The 25182-nt window shown below is 34.0% G+C and overlaps 4 protein-coding genes and 1 long non-coding RNA gene across 6 annotated transcripts; all 5 read right to left on the bottom strand.

Moving 5' to 3' along the window:
- Window positions 1–247: 247 nt before the first annotated feature.
- Window positions 248–769, bottom strand: LOC145565502 (uncharacterized). Its single transcript, XM_081625482.1, has one exon. It carries the CDS (start codon window positions 767–769, stop codon window positions 248–250), a length of 522 nt encoding a protein of 173 aa, XP_081481608.1.
- Window positions 770–4794: 4025 nt separating this feature from the next.
- LOC145564258 (uncharacterized) lies at window positions 4795–5610 on the bottom strand. The gene is made up of 2 exons (XR_014094780.1): window positions 5469–5610; window positions 4795–4994 (listed from the first exon to the last, which is right to left on the bottom strand). It is a non-coding gene; the product is annotated as an uncharacterized LOC145564258 (long non-coding RNA).
- A 603-nt stretch (window positions 5611–6213) lies between these two features.
- Window positions 6214–7410, bottom strand: LOC145564257 (acidic endochitinase SE2). Its single transcript, XM_081624582.1, has one exon. It carries the CDS (start codon window positions 7277–7279, stop codon window positions 6350–6352), a length of 930 nt encoding a protein of 309 aa, XP_081480708.1. The 5' UTR covers window positions 7280–7410; the 3' UTR covers window positions 6214–6349.
- Window positions 7411–12113: 4703 nt separating this feature from the next.
- On the bottom strand, window positions 12114–13132 carry LOC145564256 (NDR1/HIN1-like protein 26). The gene has a single exon (XM_081624581.1). The coding sequence runs from the start codon at window positions 13026–13028 to the stop codon at window positions 12396–12398; it is 633 nt and encodes a 210-aa protein (XP_081480707.1). The 5' UTR covers window positions 13029–13132; the 3' UTR covers window positions 12114–12395.
- A 6892-nt stretch (window positions 13133–20024) lies between these two features.
- LOC145562646 (two-component response regulator-like APRR5) lies at window positions 20025–24589 on the bottom strand. 2 transcript variants are annotated; one of them, XM_081623001.1, is made up of 8 exons: window positions 24248–24589; window positions 22972–23133; window positions 22754–22884; window positions 22497–22658; window positions 21953–22124; window positions 21480–21807; window positions 20463–21129; window positions 20025–20364 (listed from the first exon to the last, which is right to left on the bottom strand). In XM_081623001.1, the coding sequence occupies exons 1-8, from the start codon at window positions 24444–24446 to the stop codon at window positions 20233–20235; spliced, it is 1953 nt and encodes a 650-aa protein (XP_081479127.1). In that variant the 5' UTR covers window positions 24447–24589; the 3' UTR covers window positions 20025–20232. The 2 variants fall into 2 exon arrangements, with proteins under 2 accessions (XP_081479127.1, XP_081479128.1); XM_081623002.1 differs by having other exon boundaries at window positions 22497–22655.
- Between the last annotated feature and the right edge of the window lie 593 nt (window positions 24590–25182).

The raw sequence follows: 25182 nt of genomic DNA, 5'->3' as shown, positions 1-25182 counted from the left end.
TGTTTTGATCCATTGGTTTGGTTGGCATCAATTCCCATTTCCCCCTAGTGTATTGTCTCCATAGTAGTTACCTAATCAAAACCCCCAATTTGTGACCGAACTAGATTGCAACCGTTTCATACTCTCGGTGTACTTACCCATTCCCCGTGGATACGATCCTCTACTTGCCCTAGACTTGTCTTAGGTTGGTTTAGGTAGAATTATTGTTTGGTTTTAGGGTGATTGTCCAACGACCGATTATTTCCCTCTACCATCTATCCTCCCCTTCTCTTAGAAGACGCTGGATATCTTCCATTGTTGGCTTGCGGAGGTACTCAGTTGCAAACTGAGCAATAACTCCATCGACAAATTGTGAAAGACATTCTCTAGCAGTACTTTCACCAAGCTTTAGATATTCTACTTGATCAGCTGAACAACCATAAGCTAACATACGTATAGCCGCGGTGCATTTTTGAAGGGGTGAAGCACCAAGACGCATGGTAGCATCGGGACGTTGTTGGAAATAGCGATTACTTGCACTTAATGTGTCCATAATGCGAAGGAACAGGGGTCTCCTCATACGAAACCTCCTTCGAAATACGGTATCATTGTATACCGGTTGATTACTAAAGTAATCTGCAACTAGATTGTCGTGAGCCGCTTCACGATTTCTAGGCACAGTTACCCTTCGTTTTCTCGGACGTTTTTGCTTTTCAGGTTGTAATGAATTAAGCACTGAATTTTGCATTGCAACTAAACGTTGACTCTCATTTATAAAATTCATGACCATGTGATCATAAATTTTATTAGTTATACTTGAGGAGGAAGAGCTTGAAGAACTTGAAGAGATTGAATCTAAGCTCATATTGTGTTTGGTGTTTTATTTTTGGTGTGTTTGTTTGTGACACTAGAAGATAGAAATCATGTACTTTAAATAGACAAAAATAGGATATTGTTGGTCAGAAGATAAGATTTTGTTAAAACATAATTGGTGCACATAAGATATGGATAAGATAAGGATTGTATGGTGAGAATTATGACCAATGCATGCAGAATTTTGTAAGGTCAGTTTTTTTACCAATGCATGCATGAGTCTTGTCAAAAGGTAAAAGAGACATCATAGTTTTAAAAACAAATTAAAATACACTAATATTAATTTAATACATAAACAACAATAACAACACTACATAAACATCAACATTACTAGTAGCACAAACAATTTAAAAAAAAAAATAACTTGCGTACCTTACAATACTTAATTAAAATACAAATATTGCAAATAATAAAATGAAATTAAAGCGAAAACCTACTACTAAATTCGTCTCTCAGTTTGTTATACATTGCTAATTCCTTGTCATCAAGAACGGGCTTCTGCAGTAACCTTTTTAACATTCTGAACTTCATGGCCTCCTCCTTCTGCCTTTTCTTTTCTTCTACCCGGGCCTTTTGTTCTTCATCTTGTTCTCTCATCTGATCAAGTAGTCGCTCTCCCAATTGACCCAATTTCTCTCTCATGTCATTAAAATTTGTATTTAAAGAGTCAAGATTTACACTTGACGAAGTACTTGATGCTTTACCTTTCATCTTTGTCTGTTTTATGCCAAGAGGTCTTTTAGCCCTTCCGCCAACCTCACACTGTGAATCGGGTTGGGATCTTTTACCGCTCCCCCCACTATCTGTAGATGCTTGACCACCCGGTAACATATCGGACTGAACTTTGGATAAGGAGGGATCCCATTTGGGGTATTTCCTCAGAATTGCAAAACAATGCAAATAACAAAACATCTTATTGTTAGTTGCTTTGTAATCTATGTGAGCGAATCTCTCCAAATTTTGCTCAGATTCACCACTACCCTTAGTTCGAAAATGATAACCGTAGGCGTCAACCCATTTACGTACATGTAAATTTATGTGATCCCATCGATTTTGCAAAGATTTAACGTTTCTTACCTTAATCTCATTGAGATTTTCAGCTCTAGCCTTTTCGTACTGGTTGTGAATTTCTGCCCATAACCCGCTTCTCTTGGTCTTGGTTCCCCTCTCCACATCGCCTCCTGCATTTATATAGGCTGATACAAGAGCTTTGTCTTCGGCGATACTCCATGCTTGGTTTTTCCTTTGTGCAGATGTATTGAGTTGCACTTCTGGAACAATTTCGACTTCATCATTGTCAATATCTTCAAGATGTTGTGCTCCCGCTAATTCTTCAACATGTTCACCACTTAACTCTATTGGAGTAGCATTGCTACTACAAACTCCACCTGGAGATTGATTCATATTTTGAGTTAAATGTTCTGATATAGGGAAAAAAGCGGTATTACCAAAAGCTTGTTGATAGGATTGGGAATTATGAGGAAAATTTGGTTGTATTGGTGGAATATTATTGAAATTTGTTGGTCTTGGTTGACTACTACACCATTGAAAAAATGCAGCTTGAATTTGAGGATTACTCAACAGATTAGGGTCAACAGGAGGATTAGATTGGTTAAATTGAAAGTTTGAATTGTTAGGAAAATTCGGGTTACCACTATAATTAGAATTATTACGATCCATATTGAAGATTCTAAGAAATTGGAAGTGAAATGGAGAAAAATAAACTTGAAAAAAAGAAGATTAGAGTAATTTTGTGTTTAAGAGTATTGTACAAGTGAAACTGAAACTTTGTGAAAATATAGCAAATTTATACTCATTTTATAGACAAAAAAATTTTATGACTGTTGGTGTTTTCGGATTTTTAAAATAAGTTACCGTTTACAAATTATAGCCGTTATACTGTTTGGAGCAAAAAAAAAAAAAAGAAACAAGATGTTGACAAGTGTTAACAAGTTGTGCGTTGGATGATTTCCAATATAGCCGTTGTATGCTTTTGTTTGTGATTGTTGAATTAACATGACACTTGGGCCGAGGCGAGATTTCCTTTCCAGAGAAAGGATACTACAATATCCTTTCCCTAACAGTTATCTTTCCCAAGTAATAGCATCCATCAGGATTGGGAAAGGACACCAAAAAGCCACAGAAAGGATTGTAAAAGGCCTTGATGCTGGTGCTCTAATGGTACTTTAAAATAACTTGCATCTTCTTTGGAATTGGAAATAAAGTGGCAATACTTAGCTTGTCAATTTAAATTTTTAATACATTCTATCACCAGTTCACCACTCTTTATGATCGGCTATCAAATAAGTTTGCTCAAACAATTATTTGTATGGAGTATTATTAAATAAGACATTCATTTTTGTTGGTAATAAATAGATATGATCGCACTAATTTTTGTTTTTATTACACAAAAAAAATAAAATAAAAATAAATAAATAAATAAATAGTGTGATCATATCTATTAACTAATACTAAAATAAAACATTGTTGACATCTTCATTTTTTTAAATTGTATATATGTCACTCTAATATAATTTTTTTTCCCGCCAATTTGTTATGATGATGTCATTATTTTTTTTTTTACAAGTATATATGTATATTAATATGCTTACAGTTACTTACCATGCATAAAGAAATTACAGAGTAGAAAACTTTATTTCTCCGTATTATAAACAAATCTTACAATGTATTTTGTTAAAAACCGTGCATCGCACGGGAACTAAACTAGTAAGGGGAAAAATCAAGTGAAATAAGTTATCCGGTGATTTTGTAATGAATTATGTTCCTTTCTTTTTTAAAAAAGAAATTATTTTATTTTCTGATTGTTTGCTATTCTTGCACCTTATGATGTCAATTGTTTAACATTGCACCTTCACTTAACATAATTGTCGAAAAAAATTCAAGCTGATTTTGATTCTCTCAGCAAGAACAGGGCATGGGAAGAATAAGTAGTTGCATTTATCTACAAAGAATTGCCAAGGAACATTCTTCCCTGGGTTTGATTCGTAACCTTCACTGTGACTGCTGAAGGTTACAGCACTGCTGTTTAGTTTGGGAAGTGTGATAACTGGTTAAGGCCTCGGCTACATTGCAGAGAGGGACACGCCATACCTCAAAATCTTGAAGTCGTTGAAGAAAAGATTTTACTGTAGTCAGTTGATGTGATAATGTATGGGAAAAAAAGAGGAATACCATGTTTGATTATTGCCATAATCTAGGCACTCTTAAACATTTTGTTCTTGCATAAATCCTTTGCACCAAAATAGGTTATTGCTTTTAGAGTGAAGCAAGTTTCAGTCTTACGCTGTAGGTCATTTTGGAATTAAATGATTAAGGTTTCATAAACCTTTGAGGTTGGTTATCCTAGATTTGTAGCTGAGCGTTGTCTAAGGAAGATTAGAAAGGGCTGATTGGTTGATTGGTTTAGAAAGGGCTGATTGATTGATCATGAAAATCGCAAGATTTTGTTGTTCCTTACAACCATAACGGACTCAACCTTAGTGTATACGAAGTATATAGTAGTAGTAGTAGTGTAGTACCACACATACGACGTGCTACCAAAAATATGAAACTGGACTTGTTTGGTAAATCCTAGAGATCGACTTGTAGCTACTCCTATAAGTAGGGCTGGCAATCGGATCGGATCGGGTCGGGTTCGTGTTCGGGTCAGCTGATTTCGGGTCAGCTACCCCCTGACCTGAACCTGATCCATTTAATGTTTCGGGTTGAAAACCTCAACCTGAACCTGATTTTTTCGGGTTCGGGTCAACCCGAAAATGACCTGATTTGACCCAAAACTTTTTTAGGTCTTAAAAAAGGTTGATTTATTTGGGTTGGGTCAACCTAGCTTATCTGATTTTATTCATTCAAAAGGTTTTTTTTTTTTTTTTTTTTTTTTTTTTTTTTTTTTGCAGTTCATTCAATTGCATTTCAAAACAACGATTCAAACCCAAACAAAATTGTCTAACAAAACTACTAAATAGATTACAAACCAAGTAGTCTACTTAATAAATTACAAATTGAATTTCAAAAACTATAGTGATTTAAATAAAATCTTCAAATCTCTTTGTTATGCCCACCCTCCATAGTGAATGAATCTTCTCCTCTCTGAAAGAAAGATGGATTTGAGTGGCCGCAACTTGCTGCCATTAAAAATAACACAAACAATAATTAAGAACATAATTTCAGTATGTAAAACCGTATAAATAAAACTATTAATATTAATTAGCATGATAAATTCGTATAATTACATAAACTAGCATAAATTCGCATAGATCCATTAATCAATTCGTATAAATACATAAACCAACATAAATTCGCATAAATTTACATAAATCAATTCATACAATTACATAAACTAGCATAGTAGCATAAATTCGCAAAAATCCATAAGTCAATTCGTATAATTACATAAACCAGCATAAATTCGCATAAATTTGCATAAATTAATTCATATAATTACATAAACTAGCATGAATTCGTATAGATCTATAAATCAATTCATATAATTACATAAACCAACATAAATTCGCATAAATCAATTTGTATATACTTGTAAAATAACAAAATCAATTCGTATAAACTCACAAATTAAGAACAATAAACAAAAAAAGTACCGTATGAGAGTGAGAAGATAAGAATTGTAGTCGAAATCAACAATTGTGAAGACTTGAAGAACTTTGATTGAACAATGGTGAAGCCGTGAAGAGATTTAGGGTTTTTGAGGAGAGAGAAGTGGGAAAAAGTAGTGAAAACGGCTGATGAAATGATTGTAGGATGAGAGGGGTTTAGGGTTTTCATTTTATATTAAGAAGCCTCTATGGAATTTGGGCTGGGCTTATTTACTTACTACCTCCGTTTCGTATTAGTTGCAACTTTGGAATATTATATATCTCACAAATAATACCCCAAAGTTGCAACTAATACGAAACGGAGGTAGTATTTAGAGTTAAGGCTTTTTACGTTTTTTTTTTTTTCCACTTAAAATACTTCGGGTTATCAGGTCGGGTTCGGGTTGACCCGACCTGATTTTGACCTGAAATTTATTTCGGGTTAAGTGGGTCGTTTTCGGGTTGAGATTTTCAACCTTAACCTGACCCATTTAATTTCGGGTTCGGGTTCGTGTCGACCCATTTAAGTTTTCGGGTCGAAAATCTCAACCCTAACCCGCTTTTTTCGGGTCGGGTCAGTTTTTGCCAGCCCTACCTATAAGATGTGTTTTTTTTTAATGTTTGTCTAGTATGTTGGTACTACCTTATTAGGAGTGTTCCAATGAAACCAATACCAGCTCTGAGTCGAAGGACTTTTTACAGTGATACGATGGACTGATTGTCTCTGCAGAGTAGTAAAAAACGACTCAAATAGAACAACAAAATACGTCATTTATGAGTATTACAAGTTTCTGTGTTGAATAAAAACTAAAAACGTTACATGAGGTATCTTATAATCTTCTTTATTTTTGATATTATCTAGAACATGGGAACAATAGTGGTTCAACTTAAACACTTCCTTTAATAGCATTGCTGTAGTCTTTGTCATATGCCTTAGACCATAACATGACTCCTCCATAGTTAGAGGAACCCTTGATAGCGGGTAGGACTTGAGATGTAAGAACATCTGAAGGAATAAAGCCGCTGCCGGCAGCATCAGTGGATGCTGGTAGTCCGAGGAAGACCTGCCTTGCTTGAACTGATGTCCATTGGTTCCACGCATTCACGAGGTTATCAATGCTGTTATCATATTGGCAAGGGGGATTGTTGTAGAACTGAACCCACACGTAGTCGAATAGGCCTGTGTTTATGGCAGTGCTTAAGCTGGCATCTGGGAAGGGACATTGAGGAGCTGCTGATAAGTAAACCTTTTTCTGGTCATTGCTATGACCTGATAAAGCTCTAGCTAGATCATCCCAGTGACTGTTGTCACCAGATTCGATATCGAAATCAATACCATCCAGAACCGCATCTCCTAAGGGTCTTGAGTCAGATTGCCCCCCTAGATAAGTGTTCCAGAGATAATCGGCGACCTGGTTTGCATCATCGGTTGAGGACAGTGAATAGCTTCCAGCCCCACCACCTATGGAAAGGAGCACCTTGATGTTTGCCTGTTGGCATGCTTTGATGTCGTTGCTTAGACTGTTACAATTTGTAGCAGGGTCACAATGCCCAGCTAGGTTAAGCACCGGGGTTTGCCCATTCCCAAAGGTAGCTAGGAAAGCTAGGATCACAGTACCATAGTTTCCGGAGCTACAAGTGTCAGCGAGACTTCCTTCATCGCCATTTTGTCCCCAATATATGGCTATTTGGGCGCCATGGGAGGACTTGAATGAAGCAAAGATTAAGAGAGAAATTAGGAACAAAACTGATGCTATTCTGGCTGCCATGTCTGTTTTAGATATATGCAGGCAGTGTTTAGGTTGTGAGTTTAGCATTCGATGAGTAGCGATTTATATAGATGTTGGAGTCAATGGGGTCAATGCAAAGAAAATTCTGGGCTTTGAAGTTCATGTCTGAAACGAAGCAAGTAGGAGGAAATTGTCTTAAGACTTAAAGATTATGCTTGGAAAGTCTGAGTCAAGCTATAAATTCTGTGTCAACTGTATGTTATTGGTCTATTTGCCTAACTAATTGGACTAGATGCAAAATGTCTTAAATTGACAAGGAAATTGTTGTTCGATTCAAGTAAGAGCACTATTTTTGACATGTACTTCTTACCCTGTTAGTTGCAGGACAATTAGCCTGGTTTTTACTAATACAACTTCTGTGTTAATATTGTGCTTTTCAATTTCTGAACATGAACGGTGTTAAAAAAAAAGAGTAATGTACTGCTCTGTCCTTTCTAAACCGCGCTCTATATTGATGTGAGTCATTTATTTTTTCTGTATATTGGGTATTGGCGTACTGTTTTGAGAGCTTTCCTGCATTTAAATTAATTACTTTCTTTTCTCTTCTCTACTAGTGAATCTGTATTTGAAAACAGGGAGTATTTTAGGATGTAGTGTGTTGGAATCCTTGTTTAAGTGTTTTAGCAGTTTGTTTTATGTATCCGGTAACAAATCTTAATAAGTTAGACGTAAAACTTGTTTTTCACTTTGATATACGTTGCTGGATGTGGTAGATTGAAATATAAACCATTTTGATTTACTGCAAAGAATTTCCCTCACAGAAAAATGCAATTTTGTTCACTTGCATATATGCATAGCTCTGTTATACTTTCTGCTATTCATTTTTGTTCTCTTGCATATGCTTTTTCTACGGTATTTAGTTCCAGCTGCCAATATGACTATTGGTACTTGGATAGATTCACACTTTCTCCAATTATGGGGCAAGAAAAAACTCAAGAAATTTTCAGAAGTGGGGTTGGGGGGGAGGCATCTTCTTGGAAATATACTTGTAAATTGGCAACATTTTTTCGTAATTTGAGGCCCACAAATAGTATCCGTAAATATAACTTTATATTTATCATTGGTTCACCTCACGTTTGGGCTTTTATCAATGATACACCTACTTAGTTTTAACTATTAGTGGTACACCTGTACTTTCAACTAATTAGCTATAATAAGCATTTCGTTAACTATGATTAGGGATGGCAACGGGTCGGACTCGGAGCGGATTATGCTAAATCCGACTCCGATCCGACAGGAAGTTGGAGGCTAAATCCGACTCCGACTCCATTATCCGACCTCCAACTCCGACTCTAATCCGATCCAACTTCGAGTTTTTTTTCGTTATTCAATATACTTTGAGAAATTGGGCTATTTGGGCCTTTACAAACCACACCCAATGCCACTATGACCCACACAAAAATCCACTATCTATTGGAGTCGGAGTCGGACATTGTCGGAGTCGGATTTTTTTCTCGGATTTTTTGTAGGATCCGACTCCGACCCTCCTCCGACTCGGAGTCGGTTTATTTTAACGGAGTCAAACTCATATTACTTTTTTCTCGGATTCGGAGCGGATTTTTTTAGCTCGGATTGGGGCGGAGTAGGGTCGGATCCGGACCGGATTGCCATCCCTAACTATGACTGCAATTTTGACCAATTTTAACTCCCTTCTCTTTTCCCCTCCTTAATTTCCTCTTCTTATGTAAAGTAAGCTACCCACCTTTGTCATTATATAAACGAAGCCTCCTCATTTGCTCTGATTTATGCATCTTTGATCTTCTTTTTCTTCTCCATATATAATGACAGAGGTGATGGGTGGGTTACTTTAAATATAAGAGGGAAATTAAGGAGGAAAAAAAAGAGGGAGTTAAAATTGGTCAAAATTGTACGTCATTGACTTATAATACTAATGTTTGATTAACGAAATGCTTACTGTAGATAATTTGTTGAAAATATAGGTGTACCACTGATAATTAAAAGTTAAACAAGTGTATCATTGATAAAAGCCCAAACCTGAAGTGTACCAATGATAATTTCCCAGTATTATTTTAACATTATTGAAACTTTATTTATTTTTTTTTTATTTTTTTTTTCTCTGAATCTAGTTTTTCCGATGAATTACTTTGCCTATCGTATTTTAGGTTATTTTACAATATAGTATAATCTGATGTTTGGCATACTTGCACCTTACGGTGTCAATTATTTAACATAGTACCTCCACTTAGTGCTTGTTTTGATTTACTGAACTAAACTGATTGGAGTTGAACTGAACTGAACTGAATATTTTATGAGAGAAGAAAATTAGAAACTGAACTGATTGGAGCTGAACTGAACTGAAAATAAGCTGAAGAGAACTGACCCTTAACATAATTGTCGCAAACTAGTTTATGTTGGTTTTGATCCTTAAGTTGGAACAGAACATAGGAAGGACAAGTAGTTGCCGCATATATTAGCAGGGAATAGCTTAGGAGCATTCACTAAATGCATCACAGTTTCTAATCAAACTCTTTTGTGTATGACTGTTCTATAATCTTTTTTCATCAGCCTTACCTATCTTTTCAAGATCTTGTACAATTAGCCCTTATTATTCAGAATCTATTAAGGAACATTCTTCCCTGACCTTTTATGATTTTTACCATCACTAACTGCTCAATATGACTGCTAAAGGTGACAACACTGATGTTGAGCTCAGGACGTGTCGTAACGGCCTTAGCTTCAGTGTGGAGAAGGACGTGCCATTGCTCAAAGATAAAACTTGAAGGAAAAAGTCTTTGCTTTAACCCAAGTTAGTGTATGGGAAAAGGAGGATAAGGACATTTTGTTACATTATTGCCAAGTTCTAGGCACTCTTAACATCTTATTTTTGCTCAAACCCTTCCTACCACAATAGGTGATTGCTTTAAGAGTAAAAAGCAAGCTTTACTACTATCTTTAGGCCATAATGGAGTTAATGATGTTCAAAGTAGTACGTAGTAGTTTTTATCATGGTGTCCTGCTATTGTACAATAATAATTGGAGTTACCAAAAATTTTGGCTTGAGGATTCATAGTTTATCTATCTTTGAGGTTTATTAATCCGAGATTTTGTAGCTTGTTGATATGTTTTAGGATGTTAAATTAGGAAATAGTATAGGCTGATATTGAAAAGTGCGTGATTTTGTTGTTCTAAACCACCATAACTAGTAGCTACATACACAAGTTCAACATACTACCAAAAATATGAAATTGAATTGGTTTGATCAATCCTTAAGATCAACTATGAGTTACTATGATAAGAAAGGCTTTTTATTTCAAGGATATTAAGTGAATTTAATACTTTTATCTTGATACAATTACATTGTGCTATCCTAGGTTGATCTTGATACAATTGTTTTTTTTTTCTTGGAATTTGAGACCATCACAAAATCCTTAAGATAAGAGATGATGTAGTCCTTTTCAGCTTTTCTACCCACACAAATGATTGGGTATAGAAGACAAAGAAAGACAAGTAGACAATTGCGCATCAGATTTTGGTTCGTTGTTTTTTTGCCAATTGCTCTAAGGGAGTGGCAAATGCATCATTATAACTCCTATAGTTTAGCTAATATTAAATGTCTACACATGAATATGCTATATATATTATATTGATGGGTCTAGTAAGGTAAAAAGATTAGCCTTATTAATTAGGCCTGTACAAAACTATCCGAGAATCCGAAAATCCGATCTGCAACCGATCCGAATTTTTGGATATCCGATCCGAGTTTTCATTTCGGATCGGATATCCGATCCGAAAAAGCAGATATCAGATGCGGATTTGGATATTAATTTTCATAATTTCGGATATCCGATATCCGAAAGATATCCGAAATATTAAGCCTAAAATAGTGAAATATATATAAAAATTTTAAATTGTTCATATAAAACTTACCCTGTATTATTAACTTATTGTAATATTCTTAATATATTTGATGATAATATTAATTGCAAAAGGACTACTATTTTTGTTAAAATATTTTGTACAACTTAGCGATAAAAAAACGGTAAAATTAGTGAAATTTAGAAAGTAATCATAACTATTTTACTTAATATTGGATAATGGATATCCGAAGCATCCGATCCGAAAATTTTGGATATCCGAATATCGGATATCCGAATTTAATCGGATTTGGATATCAATTTTTGATATCCGAGTCTTCGGATATCCGATCCGAAATCACATTTCGGATCGGATCGTGAACAGGCCTATTATTAATCCTTGCTCTTCTTTTTATTCCCACCCCTTTTTACTCTATAAATAGAAGTTATAGTTCAATTTAGAAACATTCTACTCGAATTATCCTTTCATTATTGTATAAAATTAAGTTCATAATCTCAAACTTTATTGGCTGAAACGAAGAGTCAGAGTTACATAGGGGTGAACATAGCTACCTACCCCGAGCTTAACTTGACTTGAATGCCGATTTCACCCTGATTTATCTCTAGAGACACAGGGGCCCAGTAGCTAGTTGCTCTGCATGAGAGACTGAGACTCTGATAGGGTGAGTACACTAGGTGCTGTGCTTACAAAGATTCCTTAGTAGCAAAGATTTCACTATTTCTTGGTCTTTTGTGTTTGCACTTTTCTTCTCTTTGGAATCTCATTTTGTCACCCTCTTTTATCCCTTCTTTTCTCTTTGCTTGAATTTAATCAATCAAAATCATATCAGCAGACAGTATCTTCTCATCCTTTGATTGATTGATCCTCTTTTTGTACAACCAAATAAACATCTAATAATACGAGTATTTTACTCATCTATATATAAGAGAAAATATTAAAGAATAAGAGAGTAATACATATAGAATTATAGACAAAAGAAACATAACTATTAATATGAAACTTTTAAAACTGAAAATTATAGCAATTATTAGAAAACGGAAGAAGTATAATATTATTCGATAAGTAAAGTAATAAGTTAAAGAAGATAACATTAAGTAATCTGCTAATCCTAAATTCCTATAATCTATATATAATCTTTCTGTTCATTTTGCTAATTCTATCTATATCAGTCCTTATCAAATTTCATTCCACAAAAATAAAGAAAAGGAATAATAAGAATAAAAACAAACTAAGATACTTTGATTTTATACTTGAATCTCATAGCTAAGATTCTTAGCTAATGGTATAATATACTGAATCTATAATTCTATATGTCAGTAGAACATTGAGTCCCCTGCTTAGAGCTCAAAAAACCTGTAGGATTAAGTGGTGTAAGAGGCAAAATAGTCACACAATTAACATTTATACGATAACTTCCTGAAACCCAACTCGCAACCTTCCATCGAATCCTTCCATCAAACTTGAACACTAGTATCATCTTCCCTAAAGCATGATCACGGCCTACTTCATAGCCAAGTGAAGGGGACACGGGGAGGCCGTTACCAACGAGTGAAGCCGATATCAAGTTACTATCTTGTTGCCCTTGGTAATAAGGAGGGATTGGTGTATGTAGAGTTATTTGTTGCCCTTTGTAAGAAGCATAAGCTTGTAACTCGTCGTAGTAAATTCCAACCCTTTGGTTAGGGTTTCGAGCTTCTAAGGTGATCTCGATGGAGGAGTTTAGTATGTGAGGGGATGAGAAGTTAAGCTGGTAGACGTCGATTTCTTGGATGATGAACTGAGGTTTTGCAGGGTGGAGGATGAACCAAATGAGAAGGATTAATGAGAGGATGGAGAATACTAGTGTAGAGAGGATTTTGAAGAGTTTTTTGTTAAGGAAGTTGAAGTTGAAACCTTTCTTTGCGCAATGTTTTGGTGATTTTATGTCGATTTGAGACATTTGTGATAATAATAATAATAATAATAATAAGGTGAAGTGTTGAAAGATGAAGAGGTTGAGAGAAAGTGGGAGTAAGAGGTTTTTTGCATGGTAGGGAGTCAAGGAGTGATTATGAGGGGTTATATAAAGGAGGGGGTAGCAAAAATACACAAAGAAAAAGGTGCAATAAAAATGTTGTTTTATGATCTTTTGAGTGTCATTGCTTGTGATGGTAGTTTTACATTACGAAATATAGATTTGTTGTCCGAACTTAATTATATAGAATTGTTCTAGCTAAAATCAATAATGATTAGGAATGAATCAATTAAATGAAAATTTCTTTTTATAACTTTTTTTATAAGTTTTTAATCTTCACTCCGGCATTCAATAATATAAGTAAAGGGTATATTTTTATAAGAAACCTAACACTTTTATCGAACATCTTTATAAAAAGACATATGTGGTAATTGTTCGTTTACTCTTATTTAGTTGATTAAACAAGTAATTAACTGCAATTGATTTCAAAGGTTTATGACAAAGTGATTTTTATCAAACTCATCAATCATGTAATATTTTTTTTTTTTTTTTTTTTTTGACAAAAGAATCATGTAATTTTGAATGAGGCGTGTTACCCCAAAATTTGTGTGGACCAAACCAAATATTAGAAAAATTAAACAGGTCTAAGTTAGCTCTCTGCCTTTTGGGAAAAGGGTTAATCATTTTATTTTCATGGTAATGTATTTTAGTTGCAAAAGCAATTTCCAAACATGAGAAAAAGGGAAGTCTAATCACTTTTAGCTCATGTGTTTGTTACGCGACAATTCAATCATTTTACCTACAGCTAGTGCCTCAAACAAAAATTCAGAATTTTTGGAGTATTAATTAATTATATTTATGGGGTGAAAAACTGGAAAAAAGAGAAATACTATGCTGTTTTCTTGAATGTTTATAAAGTGTCACCATAATGTGTTTTTGAAGTTTTGTGCAAACAGAAAGTCAAAAGCAACTCCATATATTTGAGCAGGTAAACACCAAGCTTGCACACATCAACAGCTCATTAGACAATGTTGAAACTCTTTGTTTGTGTTTATATTTGTAACCAATAGTTGAAAACTTGGATTGTGTTTAGGGACATTGATGGGAAACGACTAATTAAGTAATTATCGAGTATCATGCACTTCGCACTCTTGACTCACGAGGTGGCATGACACAGTTACTACGTGAGTAATATGGGTGTAATAATGTGTCCATATTTAAATTTATGTGCGACATTCTCAATGTTCTTGGGTGCATAATATAAGTATAATTGATAAATTATAAAAGAATGTATTATGTAAACGACATATCATGTGTCCTTAGCTTGTACTCAAGTTATCTTTTGGTTTATAAAAACATATTAAACATTTTTATTATTGTATGGTCTTGAATTTTCTATTCCTTGAAAATTTGTCAAAAAACTTCAGTTCTTATATAGCTTTTAATACAATTTTATTACGGATTCAAGTCTTGGAAGAACATTTATATTCTCGACCTATGTTTTCGGAAATGAGATCTTACATAAAGAGAGTCAAATAAAAATAGCCTTTTTTGGTTGCTAGATAAAGCTTAAATCATGAATATACATTAGATGCGCTAACATTTTAGAGAAAGTAACTTTATTGTTTTATTGATATGTATATATTGGGTACCTTTGCAATTTGCGTGCCTGGTATCTAATTTATAAAAAGGTTGGCATACTTTTTAAAAAGTTATTTTTATTATTGCTTTATTTGAAGTGAAAATGAAAAAGACATAAAACAATCAATGAAATTAGTAGCCCCTCGATTTGTAATTGTACACCCCACCTGATTTTGCATAACATCATTGTGTGAATTGAGCTTATTAGACACCAATTAATGCAAATTCTACTAGAGCGACTCAGATCAATTGAATCAAATGGAGATTAAGTTCTTCTTAAGTCGAATGGATGTCATACTTAGTTTGAGGGAGTTACACTATATATAATACTCCCTCTATCCCCTTTTAATAGTCCCTTATGGGCATTTTTCACGGGAATTAATAAACACAAATAAGAATAGTAAAAGTACATTGAAAAAGTAAATTGACATTGGGTATGCAAAAAAGTAGAGAGAAAAAGTAATAAAAGTACATGGGAAAAAAAAATTTACATGGAAAAGTTAAATTTGCACAAATATTGTTGCAAATTGGAAGGAATTTTAGTAAAAAATTAATATTAATAATTGTTGGAAAAAGCAAATGAGGTGAACATTTTGGGACTAAAATTTGTCCATAAGGGACTATCATTTGAGGACAGAGGGAGTATAAAATTTGTAGCTTTTCTATACATAATTTACTAGACTGAGTCAATGAGGACCTATTCTGATTGACTGAAATAAGCCGAACTGAACTGAACTGAATTTATTGGAGTTGAACTGAACTGAATATTTTATGAGAGAAGGAAATTAAGAAATGAAGTGAACTTATTAGAGTTAAATTGAATTGAACTGAACTGAAAATAATCTGATGAGAACAGACCCTGAATCATGACATACTCAAACTAATATAGCATCACCACTCCCACCGCATTCTTCCTTGCAAGTGCCAATGGTGCTACCATTATAAGGCTCAATCTCGAAACCTCTAAAAATGTTGAGACTAGCTTATATCTTACTCACTTTTGCTATGGCGCGAATTGTATTTTGCGTGATCGTTTAGGTAATTAGATATTTAGATGGGCATTATGGTTAAACAAGGGATTGATGAGAATTAATAAAAGTAGGTCTTTATAATACGAACTAAGTTAGGGCAAAAATCTTCTCACGTGTCTTGATCGATTCTTGAAGAATCTCATAACTAGAGAGTCTTAGAGTTAGATATTTGCCTTCGTCAGCAGTGCTAAGTCTGACATCATGTATGCTATTGGGCCTTTGGACAGCCTCTATGTTGTCGTTCGTTTTGGTCAATTAAGTTCGTTCCTCATTTCTTGTTGGAGCCTAACATGAGTCCTTGTCTCCTTGACATGGTTCTACTTTCTAATTTGTCATCGAACAAACCTATTTGAATGATGTAATCACGCTAATAATACATTTTATTTTTTAATTTTTTTTTTGTTGAAAAGGTATATTGAATAGGGTGACTAACCCGCTTGATGCGAGCATCATAGCTAATTATGTTTGGGATTTTTTTCGATTTAGCCTAAATAGCCTTATACCATAACTTTATTTATTGGTAGGATAATGAGGAAAATTATATTAAAAAAATATTTTATTAGGGGTACAATTGTAAGTACATTGTTTCAAGAGTTCAAAAAAATAGGCGATTGACATTAACGAGGACAAGTAAGTAAATAAACATTTTAAAGGATATAGTTGCCCAAACACTATTTATAAGAGTTAACTCAAAAGGTAGGATATACCCTAGCTGACATGACTCAGTTGTCTGTTCGTTGGCTGGGGTGCAAGCCCTGTGCGAAAAAGATGCTTGGGTGCACGTAGTAAGAAAAGTGGATGTTAGATTTTAGAAATGACACTTTCGTCTATTGATAACAAGACTTAGGAACGAATATCAATGGGGCACTTGTGCGCACACAGTAGGCACAAGCACAACTGCACAAGTGGGATTAGGGGTGTCCGTCGGTTTTCGGTCTGGATTTAGTCCAAATCCAATCCAATCCGAAATTTAATTCGGTTTCTAATTTTCCAATCCAATCCGATCCGAATTTTTCTCCCAATCCAATCTGATCCAATCCGAATTAAAATTCGGTTATTTGGATCCGATCCAAAAATCTAAATTATAATACATTATTTTTTAGCGCCTAATACGAGAACGATTTGCTAAGTTGGTGCTAAAAAAATAAAGAAATTACTAAAATAGTGTTCACTTTAAAATATTTCTCAAAGTAGTGTTCACGTAGGATTGGAAAGCTCTAAACCTAATTTTTATCGCTTCGTATTTAAAGTCTAAATAAAAAAATCATTGGAGTCTCAATACTATTCTCTAAGGGTTTCAATTAACCATTGTTCCAAACATTGATGTTTCATGTTACATATTTTTTTGACAATTTATATCTATAACAAATATGCTACAAACAGACTACAGTAATCAATTCACTTATTTGAAGCAGGGGAAGCATGAAATGTCTAGCTTTGGTCATATCATTGTTAGGGACATCCTTAAGCTAGCTGCTTTGTGCAATTGTGCTCCTTTATTGATTACTTGCAAGTCAGCAAATGCTAGAAAATTTTTAAACATTTATATTACTACATCATATTCATACTCCATAGTGCTTATATCCATTTTTACTATTAATAAAATACAAAAGCATTAATGATGAGGCTCAATGCTAAATAAAATTAAGATATCGTAAGCATTATTTAAGATAAAAAATTTGATGTTTGACTTGATAAAGATATACTTCCTCCGTTTTTATTTAGTTGACACCTTTCTCTTTTCACGCTTGCCAACGCACTATTTTGGTGATTAATATCTCTAATTCTTGACATTGTAAAATTATAAAAAAAAATGGATATTAATAAAATATACATTGAGACGATTTAAACAAGATCCCACATGACTATATTTTGTCGTAGATATAAATCACAAATGCTAGTCAAAGTATAGTTTGTGAATTGTGTAAAAGTCAAACGGTGTCAACTAAAAAAAACGGAGGTAGTATCTTATATGCATAAATGAAAGTTTGGCTTGAAGAAATCCTACCTACTGTAATCTCTGATGTTCTCCTTGGTTAAGGTTTGAGTAACTAATAGAAAAACCCTCTTTGTGTCAAAAACCCTCTTGGTATACATATTTATTAGGATTTTATTAGAAAAAAGTTAGGTTTGTAATTTCCGAACCTACATGGACACTAAATTGAGAAATATTTTTAGGTGAACACTATTCTAGTATTTCTTTATTTTTCAACACCACATTGGCAAATCGTTCCTATACGATTATAAAAATAAAACTTTAATATAAATACAAGTCTTCAAAATCGTGATTAAAATAAATAGTTCAACATCAAGTCATTAATTAATTAATATAAAGCCTCCCTAATTTATTTTATGTAGTATTAAGTATTTGAGTTAAACTTCAAAAAACAAAGAAACCCATATTTATACAAGCTTAATTTTATAATTCGGTTTTCGGTTTGGATTGGATCCAATTAGTGTCAATCCGATCCAATCTGAAAATCCGAATTTTCAAAAAATCTCAATCAGATCCGATCTGAATTGATAATTCAGTTTGAATTGAATTAGATTTCAGTTTTAATCCGAATTATGGACACCCCTAAGTGGGATTGATAACAAGAAAATTATGTTTGATACAATTCAGCGAGTTTGGGGGCCATAAGATTAGCATCAATGCAATAACTATGTTGGCGCAACTACTCAAAAGTCAAAACTAGTATTATAACAAGATCGACTAACAATGAGGAAGAAGCTTATATTTTCATTAACCATGACCCTCTAACAAAGTTTTTTTTTTTTTATTTATTTATTTTATATTTAGAATTACATTATTATTTCAATAAACCCCTAAAAATTCAACGGTGTATACATATAGTGCCCATGCATAATGTAAAAACAAAGAAAAAAAAGATAGAGAACTTTTTAGTTGATAAGAATACTCAAATTCATACTCGTATTATTTAGTTTAGGTCGTGTAAAAAAAAAAAAGAGTAAATATTGGATTTATTTATGTTTGGAAAGCGAACTAATTACAAAAAGGTAGAAAGACATAGAAAATTATGTATGTGGTGGCATATATGCTTTTTGGAACTCTGTAGTACAGTCAACCATTTTTTTTTTAATTTAAATGAGCTCTCTTAATCTCTTATATATGTGAATTTTGTGCCATGTATGATAGATGTATAAATACTTTTACGTTAAGCAATATTTTTATATATTTACTTTTTTATTGGGTATGACGTTAAGCAAATAGTTAGTACAACCTTTGAAGCAATTTTTTTTTAAGGTAGTTACGATGCAACACAATTGTTGTATACTGTATTTAAATAATCCAATAATACCCACCAATTATGGACATTGGTGTATTAAAATAAGGGTGGTCTGTGCTAATGAAATAAGACTAAGCATATTCTACCAAAACCACATTCCTTAGCGCCCAGTAAATGGAAATTCCTTTACTTTTTTATTTCTTCTAAATTGTCTAGCCTGTAGATCATATTGACCGACGAGGGATTTTTCATTCGGTAGAGCATTTCTTCTTATCTATCCAAACACTTTTACTTCCTATTTTTTATAAAAAAAAAATAATAATAAATCCATTTTTTTATAATGTAGACTTAACAAAACTGATACACTATACTCCACACATTCATATTGTTTTATCATACGCACCCTAAAAATTGTAATTATCCAGAGAGTCACTTTCACATAATCAAACAAACATTAAATATCACATGCCAACAGTACAACTTTATTTATTTATTTATTTTTTTTTAAGAAATAGCACACCTTAGAACCTTAAAATTTACATAATTAGCTGTGCAGGCCCAAAAAAAAAAAAAAAAGTGTCACGAGAAAAATCCCTTGCAAGGTTGTAAAATGTAATTGATGTTTGTGAAAACGAAATCGTGTGGTCACTAGCATCATTCAAAGCATTGCTATTTGCTAATCTTCCATTTTTATTAAAGTTATATTGGACCAGCATGCTCTGGCTGGTAGGTTTGTGAATGAGACTTTGTGATTAATTCATAAAGTTCTTTGAAATTGTTTTCATTGAAGCATATATTTGGAAGTTGTTTTCCCATCAACCCTTCTCTGCGTCTCAATCTTTATTATGCACTTCTTCCATGTATAGTTCACGTTCTTTGTTCGACTCAATAAGATCATCAACTTCTACATTACTAACAAGGGCAGAATCATAACCAAAAAAAAAAAAAAAAAAACGATCTTGTACACTACACAAATTATGTACTAGCACCAAGATTGTAGTATAAGGTGATAGGTTCATCCTAGCATGTTGATGGGAGGGGAGAAGAGAGTGAGAGACGGGTTTAAATGGAAGTTGATGTTCCTGAATCTGGTATAAATTGTAATCTCAAGTTTCATCCAGGATTTCTGTCTGTAAAATCCGGAACCAAAACAAGCATGTTATTTCATCTACAGACCTACTTATAAATAAATACAAAAATCTCACACTAACACCTATCTATTAATCTATATGTACTATACAACAAAACCAAAACATATGGCATCCCTGGCTAACTGGCAGTTGAATTGCCACCTGAATGGTTAGATTTTAGTGGTGGAGGATCTGGAGGTACTTGACGTACAAATTGCCCTTTTATTCGTGGACGTTGCTCTGCAAGCTTTTTCCTGCTCTCATATCGAACCTGTAAAAAAGTTTTGAGTATTAGCTTTGACAATACAAGAACAAGATATCATCCTTTAGTTATACAATACACCTCACTTGACAGAATAAAGTGGTTACCTTCTTCTCGTAGCATCTTTCTTTTCTTTTCAAGCGGAACTTATTAATGGCAGCTACTCGTTGCAAAGACTTTTGTCGAGTCAAATCAAAAACACGACCTTGATCATTTCCTCCCTCAGAGCTACCACCGGTTAGATGCCCTACTCCTGTGTCATTATGAAAAGAACTACTGGCGCTTTGATCAGCAGCAGAAGAAAAGTGTGCTCGCTCCTCAAAAGATTCCAGCTTATTTTGATCCAGCATATTCATTGGTTGATTGGATGATAGCTTAGGACTTTGCTCGAGGGGTTGGAAATGGTGTCTGCCGTTAATCACATCCATGCTGAATTGATGATAAGAATTCATTTGCTGGTTGGCAGAGCTTGGACTAGGTGAGACCGATGGTGTGCAAGCCATAGGACAAACATCTATTTGCATCCCACTCACTGTTAGTGGCATGGGAAATAGTTTTTCTGAAGCAGCTCTGTACTCGTTTTCAACTTCTTTCGCAAGCTCTGTTGAGAGGGACATCGCCTTTCTATCATATGAAAGCAAAGGATCCTTAGCACTATAGCTTCTCTCTGGAGCATTGTCTGATGAGTGCTCAACGGGTTTGCCTATTTTGTCTTTAGGAGTTGAAATGGAACTTGGATTTGAATTTGACATATGTGATGCCTTGTTCACATACCTACAAACCAACAACATAAATGAGAAAATTTGAAAACCATAAAAGCCTTGTTTTGCAACTAATTTCCTTACTAGCTTTTGATTGGCTTTTGGCTTTTCATGTGATCAAATAGCCAAAATTTATGTTGAGTAATTTAAATAGATTTCAGCTATTCAGCAAAAAAGAGAAGGCTACTATGAGCAGCATTTTGAGAGTGGTTTTGGTTTCCAATCCACACAATTGTTCTAGTAATTAAGTAACAGCTTTCAACAACTGAATATAAAAAACACCTAGCACAATGCTCAGTCTCATAGATCATTAACGGCCTAGAAGCATATTGCACATGACTCGTCATGAAGGAAGTAACTCACCGTGTGAAAGCTGATGCGTTGGAATGATTCAGCATTTGATTTTCATTACTAGTCTTATTTTCAATAACACCAGGAAAGAATCTCCTCAAAGTGAGATCCAACTGTTGAGAGGGCTCTGATCTGTTTTCACCGTCATTTATGCACATGTTGTGATTAGAATGGCTATCTAGAGCTCCAATCAGATCAATGGCTTCTCTTGAAGAGTTGGGGTTAACATCCATAATGTCATCTTCTGTGTAGAAAGTCACATTCTCCTCGCGACTTTGTTGATCTACCTTTTGATCTTCATTGACTGCATTGTTACTGTTGCACGCAGCAGTATCTGATCCTACAATGAAAATCTTTCTATAAGAAAACTTTGGAGCACAAATTTTAGATCAAACAGCAAAAAGATAGTAGAAACTAATTAAAGAGATGTAATTGGTTTAATGGATTCGAGGCAGCATCATGTACAAAAGTATAGGTATATTTACCTGCAACAGCACTCTCAGGAGTTTGTAAATTTTGACTTGAATTGCCAAATTTTCCATTTTCCTGTATGATCAATTCTGAAACAGGAGAAATCCCCTGATTTGGCTGTGAGTTATCTTCCACTTCAGCCATGTACGCACTCTCATCTTCCATATTTTGCTTTCCACAGGAGCTCTGCAGGAGACAGCAAAGAAGGAATCTCAATATTAAACTTCAAGTAGCCAACTCAAACTGGAAAGGTAATCAGCAACACTATCGTTTTCAGCAGAATGAGAGCATTACCCATCATGACAAGAAACAAATCAAGACAACATGTAGAAAATTTCTAGTATGTACGCAGAACATCATGGTTTCTGTTAAATCAGTACCAATGGTCAACTCATGATGCAAATGTCAAAAACTAGCAGATGTGCATTTGCACTAAAGCTCACAAAGGAGACCATATCACCAACTATTATGCCTTTCATTCTTCTAAATTATGTGTCAAATAGAAGAACGATGTAATTGGAGCTACAGAAGATTTTTTACAAGGCAAAAGTTCCTAACCTGTGCATCACTTCCTTTTTTGTTACACAGCTCTTTCCCTGGGGCACAAGTTTTGGAACTGCTTGAATGATCACTTCCAGCATTGTTTTCTGCTGTGGCTTCGAGCTTTTCCTGTCCAACACTCTCATCCTGTGGGCTAAGTCCACCTCCTCGATTCAACTGCTGAAAGATATGAATAGGATACCCGATAGTTAAAGAAAGCCATGGATGAAAAATCTAAAGGAGACTTATAATAAGGGCAGAAAAAATAAACATACGTGTTTTCTTCTCCATACATGCTGCCATAAGTTCTTCAACTCATTTATCCTTATCGGTTTAATAAGAAAGTCGGCTGCTCCTCTCAGCATGCATTTATAGACCATGCTAATCGGATCATTTGTGGACATCACTGCATAACATTAAACATGTCAGAAACTGATTTCTTGCCATCAACCAATTAAAAGCATTACAAACCAATAAACAACATCATACATACTTATAACTGGGATGTTCTTGCAGATTTCGTGTTCCATAATCAAGGTCAGAAGAGCATATCCTGATATTGACGGCAATTCAGCTTCCGTCAAAATGAGGTCTATGTTATGAGGTCTGGCCTTCAATACTTCCCAAGCCTTCAGACCGTCAGCAACTGAAGCAACTGCAGACAGAACAAGGTAACTTGCCTCAGTCTTTGTTTCTATAATATCGTACACAAATTCTTAGCCTTCTAATGTTTAAAACATATCAGGACGAAAATCAACTGCAGACAGAACCTGGTAAATCACCTCAATCTTTGTCTCAATATCATCGTACACTGACTCTTAGTCTTCTAATGTCTAAAACATATTAAAACAAAATCAACTGAAGACGGAACAATGTCAAATCACTTCAATCTTTGTCTCAATCTTATCATACACAAATTCTTAGCCTTAATGTCTAAAACATATCATTAACAGAAGCAACTGCAGCCAGAACAAGGCAAATCACCTCGATCTTCGTCTCGATATTAATTATAATACAGAAATTCTTAACCTTATAATATAAAAAATACAACCAGAAACTTGAATCTGTCAAAAGCCTCAACAAGAATGATTCAAACTGAAGCATAAATTCCCTTCAATTATGCAACAAAATTACAGATGTCTGAAAACTGAAGATATCTACAAGCAATCATCATTTCAGATAAATTTTACAAAACTGTGGAAAGATCTACTAGTTTCTTCTAGCAGAAGAATCGTCAGCTCCTCATCAGATTACTTCTTATTTCAACAACTAAAGCTATAAAGAACATTCAATTTACAAAACAAATCAATAAAATTGATGATAACTCATTGAAATTTGCTGAATTACTAGCATATATATATATCAATAACTGAAGTACAAATGCAAATTAAACATCTTTCAATACAAACAAACAAAGGGTAACCAAAACCAATTTATCCTTAAGCACCTAAAATCGCAATATGAATCTAATTTAATTCATAATCTCGCAACAAGTATTAGGTGAGACGGACTTACAATAACTTATCCGTACAAAATTATTTATAACAACTTATCCGTACAAAATTATTTATTGTAAGTCTGCCTCATACAAGATATTTCTGCTCTGTCTCACAAAACCGTTTACAGAACCTGGAAAATTCCACTGAAAACGGTAAAACCCACCTCTTAATTGCATCAATTGAGAGGTGGGTTTTGAACTAAAACACGAATTCATACAAACTAACTAAAATCAAAGCGAAATTAAATTAAACCCAAAACACTAAACTGACCTTTATAATTGCATTTTCGAAGAAGGGCACCAATAATTTGTCGAGTAGAATCATCATATTCAACCAACAAAATTCTAAGACCCATTTTAGGCAATCTAGTAGAACCATCTTTACTTTCTTTTTTCTTCTTCTCTTCTTCTTCTTTCAGAATCTCCATTATTTCTAAATCTTCTTCAGTACTCATTACTACTTCCCCCATTTTTTCTTCTTCTTCACTTTAAAGGTCAGCCACAAAATCAACTAATTTTACTTCAAATTCATACATATGTGTACATACAAAACCCAGCTAAACTTTCTCCTTGTTTTTTTTATTTCTTTGGATTTTTTTTGGTGAACCAAATTATAAATGTCTTAAGTTTTCAAAAAATAATAAACATAGTAATGTTGATATAGTTAAAAATATCTGAATTTGGAACGAAAGGATACCATCCAACGGCCAGGATTTAACAACAGGAAAAAGGAGCCGACTGAACCAACGGCTGTAAAGCGATTTCTTTGAGAAGGTAGCAAAATATCTACAAACGTTGTATGGCCCAAATTGACCACGTCAGCTTTTTCATTTTTTTTTTCAATTTTTATTTATTTTTTCTAATGTGGGGTACAATCAAAAAGAAAGAAGCCATTGGTCCCATTTTATATTTAATCTTATTTTTTTAATTAATGGTTTAATTATTTTTACGTAATTTTTTAATTTATGGTTGGTTCAAACCGATTTTGCAATTCTTTTTTTTTTTTCTATTTTTTTTATAATTATTTAAAAGGATATAATTTGGGATATTTTGAGATTTGGGAGTGCCGAGTGGACACATGGGATGGAAAAAAGAGGTGGGGTCCACAAACAAAGATATTAGCATAAGTGGTAGATATTGCGAAGATATTTTATGTGTGGGACCAAACAAGTTGTGCTTGATGGATAGGATTATGACACGTGGGTG

The sequence above is a fragment of the Chenopodium album genome, chromosome 10, assembly GCF_948465745.1.
Source record: "Chenopodium album chromosome 10, dcCheAlbu1.1, whole genome shotgun sequence".
NCBI classification, from domain to species: Eukaryota; Viridiplantae; Streptophyta; class Magnoliopsida; order Caryophyllales; family Amaranthaceae; genus Chenopodium; species Chenopodium album.
This window is presented reverse-complemented; position numbering and strand designations above follow the sequence as displayed.

Bases quoted from the DNA above. Each gene is read 5' to 3' on its own strand.
- LOC145564257 (XM_081624582.1), bottom strand. From the start codon at position 7,279: ATGCTAAACTCACAACCTAAACACTGCCTGCATATATCTAAAACAGAC.
- LOC145564256 (XM_081624581.1), bottom strand. From the start codon at position 13,028: ATGTCTCAAATCGACATAAAATCACCAAAACATTGCGCAAAGAAAGGT.
- LOC145565502 (XM_081625482.1), bottom strand. From the start codon at position 769: ATGGTCATGAATTTTATAAATGAGAGTCAACGTTTAGTTGCAATGCAA.
- LOC145562646 (XM_081623001.1), bottom strand. From the start codon at position 24,446: ATGGGGGAAGTAGTAATGAGTACTGAAGAAGATTTAGAAATAATGGAG. The intron at 23,134-24,247 runs GTCAGTTTAGTG...TTCTGTCTGCAG, and splicing joins TCGAAAATGCAATTATAAAG to TTGCTTCAGTTGCTGACGGT. The intron at 21,808-21,952 runs GTAAATATACCT...TTTTCATTGTAG, and splicing joins TCCTGAGAGTGCTGTTGCAG to GATCAGATACTGCTGCGTGC.